This window comes from Mucor mucedo (genome assembly GCF_025094135.1).
Source record: "Mucor mucedo strain NRRL 3635 chromosome Unknown EV154scaffold_148, whole genome shotgun sequence".
Lineage (NCBI taxonomy): Eukaryota > Fungi > Mucoromycota > Mucoromycetes > Mucorales > Mucoraceae > Mucor > Mucor mucedo.
In genome coordinates, this window is record NW_026252432.1 from 89,736 (window position 1) to 103,484 (window position 13,749).

Here is a 13,749-nt window from a genome sequence, read left to right on the forward strand (position 1 = left end):
GAAGAGTATATTTGGGACTATCTTTATTAATTTGACATTTACTTAAGTAAGTCAGTGATAGACATCGTTGTATTTTTTACATAGTGACAAATACAAACCAAGAAAAGTGCTTAAAAACACTGATCAATAAAAAAAAAAAAAAAAAAAAAAAAAAGTTGAATTGACAAAACTAATTGACAGTAGGGACATTACAGTTAAAGATAAAGAAATGCTTTATTGGGCAAAAGGAGACTTTACTGCGCGACAAAAAAATTTTACCCCCAATTTTTTATTTTTTCAGGCGCAAAACATTGTATGTGCCTAATCTGATTAGAAAAGGGATATTGGCACGTGAAAAGCTTAATTTATATAAGCTTTTGATTTCGACTTTCTTTAATTTTTCTTTTCTTCTTTTTTATTTTTATTTTTATTTTTATTTTTATTTTTTTATATACATATTTTATTTAAATGAATTACACTACGACTACCACGTCTAGAATTAAATTAAGCCAACCCTATACTTCTGCGCCAACTAATAATGGATCTACATGGCAGCAATTTATGGTGGGGGCTGGCTCAGCTGCTGGATCCACTGCAGCTGTCGTTAGTGAAGATTCAATGAAATGTCTGCGATATTGTTTGAGCTGGTTACAGTACGCCATACGAAATTTGGGACAACAAATGAACCTGCTTCGAAGCTTTCTCGTTTCCATGGCAACATCACCATCACAAAATCAGCAACAGCCCGTGATATTAGCCACCATTAAACGAGACATGGTTACCACATTACGTAAAGTCATTGACATTATTACGTGCTATGCAAGCACAGCACTGCCTTACCAAGCCAAAGCAGCCGTACGAGGCACCATTTTGAATTTACCTAGTCGATGGGTAATTGAATCAAAAATTTCTTTGTCGTTCCTAATAGTTATATTAACATGTATATTGTTAGGCCTCGTTGTATGAGGATGAGACATCATCGACCAGCATCGATGTGACACAAAAACAAACAAAGGGTCAAGAAGACGTTGCATTGCGATTACTGGCATTTGGCCAAGAGTCCACTGAAATGTTGGGCTCAATTCATAACGTGTTTGACGATACAATCCAACGAGCAGAAAGTTGGTTAGAGCGATTAAGAATGATAAACCCAATGTCGAGCAGCCAAACAACGGCAGTTGAAGACGACGATGATGATTTTTATAATGTATTACTACCTCCTATTCGAAACCTTCATATCTCCTCCCCAGCCACGACATGAGATGATACTCCTCTTATCAGTAAAAGAAAAAAAAAATGATTCCTAATTTACCCTATATTTCTCTACAAAAAAAAAAAAAACAAAAAAAAAAAAATTATATACTTCACTTCCTAATTATTCCCTTTTTCTTGCTATTTTTAATTTTAATGTATCATATATAAAATGTATCATAAAAGACACATGTTCACACAGTTAAACTGCCCATATTTTCTGTACTTCTTTGTTGTAATTTGATTGATAGATTAATATTGCCGAAAAAATAAAATAACCATCGATGCACCCATACTTGATTTTTTTCCCGCGCATTAGACAACTTCAAAGGCAACATTTACTAAACGGTGTAACCATAAACTAACATTTCAGGAACATTTAATCTTACGAAACAACATTAATGAGTTTTTATGACCTTTTGAGACGCGTACATTTGCCCAAGATAAGCCATAAAAACGGACCTTTTTCACACCCCGTGACATTGTTGGTAATCTACCCTTACCCCTGATGCATCGGACCATCCAAAACCCGTAATTTGTCTTTGTGAAAAATTCATTCTAGATTCCATTTTTTTAAAATAATAATAATAACAATGATTTTACGGTTACATCGATCATAAAACCCCTCTTTCTTCACATGTCAAAGTTGTCACTCAAGATTCTATTTTTGGCTTTTTTGCATATGTCATGTACATGATGAAAAAGCTTAATATTTGCACCCTTTTTTTTTAAGGTGCTTCAAGCTAAAAAAAAAAGATAAAAACTCGCACGCTAATCACTTTTTTTCTTACTTTGTGATCCGGGAAACCTTTGGTTATTCAGAAAGATGATTCATACGCGTACATGAATTATAAAATGACCAATATATAAAAAACGTGTATAATAAATATCTTGAATATTTAAACAAAGTTTCGTCATTTGTTAACGCATGCGAATCACACATTTCTTTTGCACGGTGCTTTGTGTGCATTACACTTATACACCAAGAGCTAATTTAAAAAAGCTCCTATCTCGCAGTGAACACAAAAAACTTGTCCACAACAATAAGAAATTATACCTTTCCCTCTGTTACACACAATGCCCTCTCGTTTATTTACCCCGCTTTTTTTTTGTATGTATTTCACAAGCTTCAAGGGTGGGGAAATACTCTTTGGGTTTATCCGCAACATAGAGTTTACTCAATAAATCGATGGGGAAAAAATCTTTCCCACAATCAGACATGCAAATTGTTTTGTTTGTTATCAATCTGTTTCATTCCCATCACTTGATTTCATATGTCGGATTTTATCAAGCTGTATACAAATTATAATTACATGTGCTGAACAGGAAAAAAGCATCGAACTTTACTTTAATTCTTGACCAGCAGATACTTTTTTCTTTAATGCATAAAGAATGATATGTAGTAATCAAGCATGTGTGTTATAATCCCAATGAGACTCTAGAGAATCTTTTTTGCTAATGTTAGACAATTATTTAGCACGTAGAAAAACAAATTGACCGTGTATATCTGAGGTTGTTCAAATTTAAATTGAGTTGAGTGAGCATCACAGCGTTTGCATGTAGAGTTTATCGTTGCCATAGCATGATTTCTTTACTAAGACTAGCACTTAGTTGCCAAACATGTCATTACAAAACTACTTGATTTTGATAGAGTTCCATTCTTTATGGATACTTTAGCGCGAAATCAAGCTGGCTTAAGTCCTTTACAAACTCTGGTAGTTACTATAAGATGCTGATCTCAATAATTGTGGATCTCTCTTGACATTAACAATATACCACCAGTCTCTTTAACTAAGTACTTCCCATAAACCTCGCGCACACCATTATCTAGGCCTTACAAATATAGACATTTTCTCTTTGATCATCCATGATCACACACTCCAGAGCTTCACATTTACTTTGCCGAAAAAAAAGTTGATCCTTTATTATTTTTATCCATTATGTACACGTATTTTTCTTCTCTTTGTTGGATTTTAGAAATCATAATCATCATCTTCCATAGCATCTCTGCCACGCTTCACCACCTCAACAGGTGCATTTACCGGAGCAGCCTCAGTTTCTGGCTCTACGAGCGTTTCTTGTGTATCCATCAAGCCAGAAGAAACCTTATCTACTGGTCTTGGTGGAGGTGGTGCCTATAATGCGAGTCAGTTTTTATAGACACACAATCAAACATAAAAAAAAAGGGGGCCATACATCAGGTACGATCGAGAAGTTGATACCGGTCAAGCAATGTTTATCTGAAGGTAATCGAATACCATATTTTTCGGGAATAAGTGGCAAAGGAATCTTGTTCTTTTCTTGAGCGAGCTCCAACAAAAACTGTGGAAGATTTGCGTCAATGAAAAAAAACATGTTCATTATACAACTTCTTTTTCAAAATTTAACACATACCTCTTTGGGTGGTGGTGTGGTGAAGGAATGATTGACGCGTCCTTGAATGGCTAACTGAATATCATCCAAGTCTAGATCGTTCTTGTTGGCATGTTCTGCGTAAATCAACGAATCTTGGAATACATCGGTCGTATATCCTATAAAAGAGACCACCATCAATAAACCCTATTTATACATGTACATGGAGAGGATAATTACGGTGTGCAAATTCAAGTAATTGGTGAACAACTTTAGGATCGTAATCTTCAACGCCTAATGATTGGAGAATGAGAGATACTATCCTTGCATCTCGAGGTTGGGGTGGTATTTTTTGTGAATCAACAGGCATCTTGATGAACAATTATCAAAACCAAACTGAGAAAAAATAATATTTTTTTGCCAGAAACGCAACCCGGAAATGACGTCGAAAAACGCCGGTAAATTTGTTTATCCTTAAACGGAAAGATCATGCAAACAGGTTCATCATGGTTCGAATAAAAAAATAACCTCACACCTTTACATTTATACCAGTTTGCTTCTAACAACTTCAGATGTTAGATTGTTACTTTTTATGTCAATAAGTAGTAAAGTATTCAACTTAATATATCAATTAAAAGAATATGCTCAAGATGAAAATTTTGTTGGCTTTATAAAAGATTGTAAAAGGAATATTTGTATGTTGAACAAGCACTAATTTTCTGTATATGACTCGCTGATAAAGGTGGGAAACCTTTTTAATTGAGACCAATGGTAGCTGTTCGGTTCATTGTTAGAAATGCTTGTTATCGGCAGTGCTGGAGAAGAAGAGAGGATTATTTGTGGATACTTCATGATACCATATAATTGATAAGTTTGGACATTGCTAGAAAGAATAACTGTGATCTTTACATTAAATCAATTAATAACTTAGGTTAAAAGATTCAAATTATATGAAGCGTCTTATCTGACCATATAGGATTTTTTTATTGCAATCATATTGTTTACCAGCGAATTAAGAAGTTCAGAAATAGTTGAGATGAATAAATATATCCTGCCCCCTCGTAAATAACTTCTAATAAACTTGTAAAACCGATGCCAGATGTACAAAGATTTTTCACAGGGCTTAATAAGGCTTGGAAGCATTAGATATAAAAATCTGTTTCATCATTTAATTGTACTCAAATCCAGTCGTCTTGACTTTGTTGCCTGCAGTGTGACATATTCTGCAATGTATGAAGCTATGCAGATAAAATATAAGAGAAAGAGAGAAAGGTATCACCACTAATCTGATAATAGGTATTACATACCCTAACATGTTGATACTTAGCTCTAAACAATTCAATTAAATGATACTGTACGAAGCAGTACAGACACTAAAAACAAGCCAAACGTCTACACCCGTTTGAGGGCTTTAAGCCATATGATGCTGGATTTATTCAAATGAATTACTGATAAGAGCAGTGTTATTGATATGCGCATAATTTCCATATATATATATTAAAAGCATTGCATGTTAATCCTATGCGCAGTTGTTCTGTTTTTTAATAATAATAGGCGCAAATAACGTGATTAATTAAATTTCTTACTTGAAAAGTTGAGCTCATTCATGCACATTGGTTTTCTGAAAAGCATTATAAAGAGAATGGCTAGTTTGAAAGTATGACCGACAAATAATTACAGTTCTAATTTTAATATATCAGTGATGATTGGCAGCAACGGCTGCTTGGATGGGCTTGCAGATATAGTTGTACGCCTACGACTTTCGCTTCTGAAAAAGCATGTTTACAAGAAAGGTAAAGCCAACGATCGATAAAATTAGCCTGAACCGCATGTAAGATTCTCTTACAATGTGTTGTTAACTGATCCCTATCTTGCTTTAGTCTAAAATCACATTTGCGGTTAAATATTGAGATGCGTCATGATGATAGTTATATAGAAATGTAGACCAAGTGCGCCATTGATATATATTCATTTCCTTTTAAAAAAAGCCACCGACTTGATTAACGATCAAATCATAGTCTGGGGTTAGGATCCTTACTCTATAAAAAAAACTGAATCATATGGTGGATTCGCTCAACGAAATCTGAGTAGACGTTTGTTTGTATCACTGAATGTTGGGGCGATAATCATATTCAAACAAAAAAAAAAAAGATAAACATATGGTCCTTTTTTAATTGTCTGTGTATATATAGTCTTTGCCATTCTTTGTAGAAAGATACAATAAAGTGAAGAAGATAGATACAAGCAATAAAAACAGACTTATAGTCCATAGTTTACTCCTTTTTTCTTTTGTAAAAATAAAATAAAAAAGTTATATTTATAAATAAATAATTGTCTTCTGATAATTTTTTACGACTTCCTCTTTTTCCTAAAACTATCATAAAAAGTAAACATGGATCCGAGCAATGACGAACAGAATGATACAACCAACCTATACATTACTCTGAATCTAACCAAAGCTGCAACCCCAGAAGAGATTAAAAAGGTTTGTGATCTCTCTCTTTTTCATTCGTATTCTTCGTTGAATAAGAGTTATTGATTGCAACTGGTTTATCTAGGCTTACAGGAAATTAGCTTTACGATATCATCCCGATAAGAATCCAAACTGTGAAGATCAGGTATTTGTACACTTATGCAATGTCTTTTTTCTAAGTCTACTAAAGCCATCCCTTGCTTTTTTCTAGTTTCGAACCGTGAATCATGCGTATGAGGTAGAATGTCACATTATACGAAAGACGGGAAAAAGCTGCTAATGCTTTATAGAACAGATTCTTTCCGATCCGCAAAAGAGACGTATTTATGATCGTTATGGTTCGGTTGGGCTGAATATGGCTGATACAATGGGAGGAGCCATGTTTTTAGACCCGGAGGTGGAAGCCATGGTATTAGCCTTCTTTTGCTTAATATCCATCATGCTTGTGTCCATCTTGGTTTGGTTAATTTTGATTTGTTTGAGAGTGGATGCTAGTATCAGTTGGCCATGGTCTGTTGTATTTATACCATTATGGATTGTGGATGGGTTGATATTATGGGCCACAATCTATCGCATTAAAAACTACGACCCAGTCAAAAATGATGAATTAAATCATAGACAACAACATGAGCAAGCGGAGGAGGAAGAGGATGAAGGAAATGAACAGGACGGATTATTAGGTGGACAACAACAAACCACATCAAAGAAGCAGCATATTTACAATCAATTTATACCATTTATTCAATGCTGCTTCGTTCTGATATTCCAGGTGTTAATTGTGTTACGTCTGGATCACCATTTCCCATATTCTGTAGTATACGTATTTTTACCATTTTATGCTTATGAAGTCATCAATACGATCAAAAATGGAAGAAATGGATGGTTAACGAGAAGTGTGCTTGTTATACAAATGACCTTCATACTGTTGCAGCTGTTGTATATCAAAAAAGAATATACATGGTTTATTGTGTTTATACCAATCTATTGTCTGGGAGTATTCTTCACCGTGAAACTATATAGACAATACAAGAAATTCGCCAACTACCCAACACGACAGGAAGCTCAACAAGGACAAATGCTTATCACCATTGCATCCGTGATTTATGCTATTCTCTCTGCATTATTTTACACTGTACTGGCCCTGATTGCAAGACGATTGGATGGTTCGTCTCATGTTAAATTAAGTGTGATCCTTATTCCTGTCTTTATCATACTGGTAAAAGAGATACATGTATATGATTATGGAACGGAAGTGACTAATATGGAATTATAATAGAGTGTGTTGTTATGTTGCACGGGCTGCTGTTTCCCATGTATGTTGGTTGCATCGTCCTTACCAACGGAGGATACGGAGGAGAATCTTCAACAACAAGGTCCCACTTTGGTTAATTCGAACCGAAGAATTACAGAATAATCTTGGCGTTACAAATAATAAAAATAGTTCCCATTCTAAATATAAATACTCTATTTGGGTGAGGCTGATGATATTTGCGCTCCCGCTTAAAACTGTTCTGTTTTTTTTTTAATTTGCTTTTCCTTTATTTCTTTTCCTTCATAATGATGTCTATAAAGTTAGATCCCTTCAAGAGGCGTTTAGCATTATCGTACTTATACGATTGGCTCCTTGTCGTTATTATGACTGCAGCCTTCTTTGCCATTGATCAAATACCTCCATTCCATCGTCGATTTTCAGTAGAAGACAAAACCATTATGTTTCCATACACTGAACACGAAACCATTCCTGTTTGGTTATTAATGGTAAAATTCTTACAATTTTTTTTTATTGGCTCGATTATAAACACATTTTTTTGACAGGTTATTTGTCTCTTGGTGCCTATTTTAATTATTGGATTTATATCGATGAGTGGATTTGGATACAAGAGAAGCATTCATGATTTCCATAGTGGTGTACTCGGTAATTTCCAAACTCCCCCCTCCCCTTTTTTATAACTCCTTTTAATTTGATTTTTTCCCCTTGAAATATAGGCCTTTGTCTTGGATTGGCTATGACAATCATGCTGACAGACGTTATTAAAGTAAATATTCGAAGCAAAAAAAAAAAAAAAATAAAAAAAAAAAAATAAAAAAAAAAAAGAAGGCTGAATTACATAAATTAGGTTACAGCAGGTAGACCAAGACCAGATATGTTATCACGTTGTCAGCCACCTTTGGATACAGTTGATCCAGTGTTTGGCCTATCCACTGTAGATATTTGCACAACAGACATTAATTCACACGAAATGATTGATGGTTTCAAAAGTTTCCCTAGTGGACACTCATCTTGTAAAGTGATAAACTTGACACAAACAAAAATGAAACGGGGTCACCACTAACTCTATTTTATTTAGTCTCATTTTCCGGATTAATGTATTTAGCATTTTATATTGCTGGTAAAATGAAAATGTTTGATCAAAAAGGCGTAAGTAAAAATACATTCTAAATTAAAAATATTATTCATACTCACATGTCATGTTAGCATACATACAAAGGATTTTTGTTCGCTTTTCCAATGATTGGCGCTCTACTGGTGGCCATCTCACGTACAGAAGATTACCGTCACCATTGGCACGATGTGACAATTGGTGCCTTATTGGGTACTGCCTGCGCCTATTTTGCCTACAGACAATATTACCCTGAATTATCACAAGAGTCTTGCAGAGACCCATTTTTGGCTCGACTCGCTTATTGTCGTAAAGGCTTTGATGTTGAAAATGGTGATGGACTTACCAACACTTCAAATATTGCATTATTGGGTGCAGAAGGACATCCCAAGCACCATTATACATCCGAGGACCATTATAGCGAAGGATCCGGTAGTAGTCAGAACATAATTCTGGATAATGGAAACAATCGTATACCACACGGAAGAGATTAAAAATAAAGTATCGTAAACATTACACTGTTAAATGAAATGACAGTACATGCACCGGAATGTACTAAGTGTGTAACAGGACTCAAAGTGTGGCTTCCAGTGTAAAGTGTGTCACTTAAGGTTCCTAACAGCCGGAAAAAAATATCCATACATCAGTCAAAGGCCTTAACATAGGACCTTCATTTAAACGAAATACACATTTGAAATTGTAGTCTCAAAAAAAAAAGATAGCCGTCAGTTTCCGCTTCGTGCCATTTAATTGTCGCGAAGTGACAATGTTTACCGTTCTTATTTTATCAACTCATTTAATGTTTAAGCTAAGCCCGTAATTGTTATAATAGCATTTTCATTACTGCATCCACATCCACATATCGGGACACAAACATATTTCAATGTTTGTTGATGTGTGGTTATTCGCACAGGCGTCAATTAAACTCCTTCTTCATTCGGCTTTTTACGTCTTTGTTGTATCTGAACTATCTTTATCACAGACATCTTCACACACTTTTCTATCAGCACATGATCAAGCTTGTTCGTCTCCCTCTATATATCTCTCTTGTAATATCCATAGCTTTCAAATGTTGGTAGGTATACATTGACCAAAATAATGTCACCTCCTTTTTCACATCCAGCATTTTGTTTGGGGCTGGTTGCAATTATGCCTTTTTTTGTATCACACTAGGTTGTAGTGTAACCCCATTCCAAACGAAAAGTGGATAGTAAAAAAAAGTCATCCGTAATTTTTTTTTGTGCTTGCAAGTTGAATTTAATCGGAAAACCTCCGATTCTTAATAATTGCATGGCCTTAACAAAGGTATTTCGTCAAAATGATGTCTGAGGAAGAGTAGTTGTGTGATACGTAACACCCAAGTCTTTTATAAGATATACAATTCCGTCTAACACTTGCAGTAAGAACCGCCTACACGTCTGTCATGATGATACGTATTTTAGTTTATGTACATAATTAACATGGAAGGGGGCAAACAAGCAACCCATACTTCATATTTATTCTTTTTTCAAAAAAAAATGTACAATCTAATTAGAAATCGTAAACCACTTGGATCTACAATCAACAGCCTCTTTTCTAACAATTCTCTTCTTATCATCCAAAGGTTTCTTCAACTGCTTTACAACATAGCTGACGTGAGGTAAAAGTGCATCCTTGGCAATAAATGCAGGGAACTGGCCCAAACAAGTCAGTGCTGCAACACGTACACGCATAGGATTATGAGTTGTATCGTCCAACAGGGCCAAAAGCGACGGAAGAATTGTACGCACTTGAGGTGCAACTACATCTGCGGCTTCGGATACTGCCAATTTAAAGGTTTCCAAGGTAGACACCTTTAATGAATCATCAGACAAACTAAGTGATTCGATCAAAAGAGGGACAAGAGGTGGCAATTCCGTTAAAAGGATTTGTTTAGGGACATTTTTCAAGACGTATGACAATGCGATCAAGTAGTTGGGTTTGATGCCTGCAATAAAATATGTGTAAGTTAAGTCTACCCTTCGTATTAGAATAAGTTTTACAATTTACCCTCTTCCGATGAACGGAAACCATCAACCAATTTAGGCAAACAATAGCTGAAGAAACGTTGTTTGTATAAAATTGTAGTTGTCGCAAACGTATCCTTGTTTAATGCATGTTTATCATCGCCAATCAATATATCAAAGCCTTCAGGTGCTTGGGATCCAGCAACGTTACTACCACACCATTCAATGATCTTATCAGTCAACTCATAACCTAATGCGTGCGTGCGCAAAACAAGAGATTTGGTGATCCACAAATAAACTTCTAATGCGTTTTTACTATTGCTAGCTTGTTGCGTAATTGTATCTTGCAAGACGATAGCTGTCGATCTCACATATTCGGTCAAAGCAGTGTCTAAAAAAAGGGGGGAGGGGGACCACATTTAATAAAACTTGCCGATCAGTAAACTTATACAATAACCTACTGTCTTTCCATTTATTGATGATCGACCCAACAATTCTTGAAGCACAAGTGATCTGTGCCTTGTTGTCTGAACTTAATGCCAAGGTGACTAAATCGTTTAAGTAATCTTCAAGATTTGAAACGGGTAACGAGACGTCCTTTCTTAATGCACACACAATAGCGGCGAACAATTGGCATGTTTCCTTTTGAGCATCAGAACTAGTGGTTTGGAGAGGTCTATATTCTGCTGTAGCTTCGATATTGAATTGCGATAAATCTCCATCAACGAACAATTTGAATGTCTTGTCCACAAATGTCTTTTGAGTCGCACTATCTGCCTTGGAAAAGATGGTCATGGTGATCAAAGACAGTGTCTGTAAAATATAGCGGTTTAAGATGAGGCTGTGGCTCTTCTCCAGAGAAGCATGAATAGCCTTGGTGAAGATGTGAGGAATAATAGTGACAATTCCATCCGCAACATCTTTATGTTTTTCAGCGGATTTGACCTTTAAAATTTCTAGCACAGTTTCAATGATGGCATGCACATATGAAGGCTGGTCGTCTAAAATAGCAATGAATTAGTATCTAACATGTCTACATAAATAATCATTGTTTACCTTGTTCACAAACAGTATCAAACTTTTGGATTAAGGAAGGTATAGCATGCTTGTAGATAGTGGGGACAGGGCACAGAGTTCTTAATGCATAAAGCACATGCAAATACGACATAGGGTCACAATTGTTCGATACGTCGGGAAGTCTATTGATGAGAGAAGGTAAAGTAATCTCAATGATATAGTTACTGTTGATATGAGATGCCACACTAAGAGCATCAAGAGCAGCAGCACTATTTTTTTTTAAAAAAAGTAAGTTAAACCATGACATGGCACCCTACATATTCGTTCAATCTTATTTACCGGAGTTCTTCATCTGTTTCATCCAAAAGAATTTTGTTGATTGATTGAATGGCAAGACCAACTTCGTTGTCTTCTAAAAACCCCTTTGATAAAATCATCAATTTCAACCCATTTAATCCAGACAATCTTAAAAGGTTGTATTCGTTCGAAGCCATTAAAGATGTTTCAAAAATCCCAAAAAGACGATCTTTATGTTGAATCAATGGTGACACAAAATCAGCGTCTGCAGTCTCGTTTTCAGCGGCCGATCCATAAAGTGTCTTACAAGCTTCCAAAAGATCAATCATGATGTCGACATTAGACTTTCGAAGGGTAGCTACGGCGGTTTCGCGATATTGTTTTAGCACCAAAGGGATAATTGTATCAATAACGTATTGACAAGCAGGATCAGAAGCGGATGCAACAGCTCTCAAGATACGACCTGACTGCTTGGAATCTTTCATGTCGGGATCTTTAAGGTTCGTTGCACATTCTTCGACTAATGGTCTCAATGCCTTTTCGGTGGGGTCTCCTTCAGATGTGCTGAGACCTACTTCATGTAACGAAGCAACAACAGCACGGATACAATCCACAGCCGCATCCTCTAAAGGTGCATCGATAGCATGAAATACTTCTAACTTAAGACTGTTGAAGATTTCATTAACGCTGGGCAATAAAGCAGCAGACCCATACACTGGCGCACATGCAGCTAAAGTCTCCATCGAATCTCTCTAATCCCCCATTTATATATTAATACTTGATTTTCCATTTTCATTCATTTTTGCATTTTTTCTTTCTTCTTTTACCTTTGCACTACCCGAAGTAGATGATAACTTTTCCAATATCAAAGGTAAAGCAAATTTGGCAAAAAGTGGTGTAGAAGCCAAACATTCTCTAAATCACATGCATGAGTCTCCCATGGTTCTATATCAATAATAAAAAAAAAACCTTTACCTGAGGCTGATTTTAAGATCCTCTGCTGTGATTCCATAAGGGTCATCTGGAGGAGGCTTGAACGTAACAGGAAAGTAACAGAATGTGACTTCAAATATGTCTTCTACATGAGCCGATATATCAAAATTCTCTACCACACTCTTCATAATTTGGAAGGCACTCATCAAATTTCGTGGATCCTTTTCACCGTCCAAAACTTGCGTAAATCCATAGACAAATTCGTTATTGATAGATCTTAATGATTTAGCGTGTCTGTTGATTAAGTTGGCAAATACTTTATATGCAGAATTTCTGGCGCCTTGAGGAAATTGCTGTACTTGGACGTTTTCAAAAATCCTAAATCGAAACATATGCTTCTGTTTTCAACTTTTTTTGTTTGTTTGTCATTCTAATTGTATTATTAACACATACCTCTTAGAAACCAAAAGTGCATTTTTGCCAGTAAAGTTTTTAAATGTTGTTAATGCCACTAAACCATCAAACAGATTTTGAACACAGGTTTTGTCGGTTAATCTATCGCAATAGAAGCTAACCAGTACAGACACTGCGAGGTGTTAGCCGCATTTTTTTTTCTGTGCTATTTCGTGTTTCTTTATTATTACCGGCTGAGTCGTTAATAAGTTCTTGCTCACAATCGTTTAAAGTGTTTGACAATAGTCCAGTTGCTGTCTCCGTCATTAATACGTGTTTTTAAGAGTGTTGGCTTTTCAAATTTACCTTTGGCGCGAATAAATTCATCGTCGTTTATCAAATATTCACCTAATTCCTGAATTAAGCTCAACAGGTTATTTTGAACTGAACCTTCGTTGACAGCTGTACGTATAGCGTTAATAACTTTTTTTCTTAACAAAAAGGTGTCGTGGATTTTACTTTTTACAAGATTTCTAGTTGCCTCCAGAGCTTCTGCAGACGCAGGATCTGTTGTAATCATATACTTTGTTACTTCTTTTTCAATATTACTCATTTGTGTAAAAAAAGTGCAGAAAAAAAGATGGATCGGATTACTAATTTTGGGATCTACTGTCTTTTTAGATTGTGC

The 13,749-nt window shown here is 35.6% G+C and overlaps 5 protein-coding genes across 5 annotated transcripts; 3 read left to right on the top strand and 2 right to left on the bottom strand.

Moving 5' to 3' along the window:
• Positions 1–432: 432 nt before the first annotated feature.
• Positions 433–1,294, top strand: EV154DRAFT_606747 (transcription factor Opi1-domain-containing protein). Its single transcript, XM_051607558.1, has 2 exons — positions 433–870; positions 932–1,294. The coding sequence occupies exons 1-2, from the start codon at positions 448–450 to the stop codon at positions 1,238–1,240; spliced, it is 732 nt and encodes a 243-aa protein (XP_051452359.1). The 5' UTR covers positions 433–447; the 3' UTR covers positions 1,241–1,294.
• A 1,717-nt stretch (positions 1,295–3,011) lies between these two features.
• On the bottom strand, positions 3,012–3,974 carry EV154DRAFT_526229 (transcription initiation factor IID, 31kD subunit-domain-containing protein). The gene is made up of 4 exons (XM_051603373.1): positions 3,823–3,974; positions 3,625–3,761; positions 3,427–3,552; positions 3,012–3,365 (listed from the first exon to the last, which is right to left on the bottom strand). The coding sequence occupies exons 1-4, from the start codon at positions 3,950–3,952 to the stop codon at positions 3,204–3,206; spliced, it is 555 nt and encodes a 184-aa protein (XP_051452360.1). The 5' UTR covers positions 3,953–3,974; the 3' UTR covers positions 3,012–3,203.
• A 1,943-nt stretch (positions 3,975–5,917) lies between these two features.
• EV154DRAFT_526232 (uncharacterized protein) lies at positions 5,918–7,516 on the top strand. Its single transcript, XM_051603374.1, has 3 exons — positions 5,918–6,200; positions 6,267–7,271; positions 7,332–7,516. Exons 2-3 carry the CDS (start codon positions 6,411–6,413, stop codon positions 7,467–7,469), a joined length of 999 nt encoding a protein of 332 aa, XP_051452361.1. The 5' UTR covers positions 5,918–6,200; positions 6,267–6,410; the 3' UTR covers positions 7,470–7,516.
• EV154DRAFT_526237 (phosphatidic acid phosphatase type 2/haloperoxidase) lies at positions 7,517–9,180 on the top strand. Its single transcript, XM_051603375.1, has 6 exons — positions 7,517–7,813; positions 7,871–7,970; positions 8,042–8,091; positions 8,173–8,338; positions 8,404–8,474; positions 8,532–9,180. The coding sequence occupies exons 1-6, from the start codon at positions 7,613–7,615 to the stop codon at positions 8,928–8,930; spliced, it is 987 nt and encodes a 328-aa protein (XP_051452362.1). The 5' UTR covers positions 7,517–7,612; the 3' UTR covers positions 8,931–9,180.
• A 711-nt stretch (positions 9,181–9,891) lies between these two features.
• Positions 9,892–13,693, bottom strand: EV154DRAFT_472622 (Dos2-interacting transcription regulator of RNA-Pol-II-domain-containing protein). The gene is made up of 11 exons (XM_051597912.1): positions 13,581–13,693; positions 13,428–13,523; positions 13,313–13,375; positions 13,122–13,254; positions 12,711–13,046; positions 12,563–12,650; positions 11,778–12,487; positions 11,478–11,707; positions 10,883–11,422; positions 10,465–10,812; positions 9,892–10,402 (listed from the first exon to the last, which is right to left on the bottom strand). Exons 1-11 carry the CDS (start codon positions 13,672–13,674, stop codon positions 9,963–9,965), a joined length of 3,078 nt encoding a protein of 1,025 aa, XP_051452363.1. The 5' UTR covers positions 13,675–13,693; the 3' UTR covers positions 9,892–9,962.
• Positions 13,694–13,749: the final 56 nt, after the last annotated feature.

What these genes read in the sequence shown, in the direction of transcription:
- EV154DRAFT_526232 (XM_051603374.1), top strand. Translation starts at nt 6,411, where the DNA reads ATGGCTGATACAATGGGAGGAGCCATGTTTTTAGACCCGGAGGTGGAA. An exon ending in TTCCTGTCTTTATCATACTG is followed by an intron (nt 7,272 to 7,331) that starts GTAAAAGAGATA and finishes GAATTATAATAG; the next exon opens with AGTGTGTTGTTATGTTGCAC.
- EV154DRAFT_526237 (XM_051603375.1), top strand. Translation starts at nt 7,613, where the DNA reads ATGATGTCTATAAAGTTAGATCCCTTCAAGAGGCGTTTAGCATTATCG. An exon ending in TTCCTGTTTGGTTATTAATG is followed by an intron (nt 7,814 to 7,870) that starts GTAAAATTCTTA and finishes TTTTTTTGACAG; the next exon opens with GTTATTTGTCTCTTGGTGCC. An exon ending in CCCTAGTGGACACTCATCTT is followed by an intron (nt 8,339 to 8,403) that starts GTAAAGTGATAA and finishes TATTTTATTTAG; the next exon opens with TCTCATTTTCCGGATTAATG.
- EV154DRAFT_526229 (XM_051603373.1), bottom strand. Translation starts at nt 3,952, where the DNA reads ATGCCTGTTGATTCACAAAAAATACCACCCCAACCTCGAGATGCAAGG. An exon ending in ATTACTTGAATTTGCACACC is followed by an intron (nt 3,762 to 3,822) that starts GTAATTATCCTC and finishes TCTCTTTTATAG; the next exon opens with GATATACGACCGATGTATTC. An exon ending in ACTTCTCGATCGTACCTGAT is followed by an intron (nt 3,366 to 3,426) that starts GTATGGCCCCCT and finishes CTCGCATTATAG; the next exon opens with GCACCACCTCCACCAAGACC.
- EV154DRAFT_606747 (XM_051607558.1), top strand. Translation starts at nt 448, where the DNA reads ATGAATTACACTACGACTACCACGTCTAGAATTAAATTAAGCCAACCC. An exon ending in TGAATTTACCTAGTCGATGG is followed by an intron (nt 871 to 931) that starts GTAATTGAATCA and finishes GTATATTGTTAG; the next exon opens with GCCTCGTTGTATGAGGATGA.
- EV154DRAFT_472622 (XM_051597912.1), bottom strand. Translation starts at nt 13,674, where the DNA reads ATGAGTAATATTGAAAAAGAAGTAACAAAGTATATGATTACAACAGAT. An exon ending in GAAACAGATGAAGAACTCCG is followed by an intron (nt 11,708 to 11,777) that starts GTAAATAAGATT and finishes AAAAAAAAATAG; the next exon opens with TGCTGCTGCTCTTGATGCTC. An exon ending in TTTCCGTTCATCGGAAGAGG is followed by an intron (nt 10,403 to 10,464) that starts GTAAATTGTAAA and finishes ATTTTATTGCAG; the next exon opens with GCATCAAACCCAACTACTTG.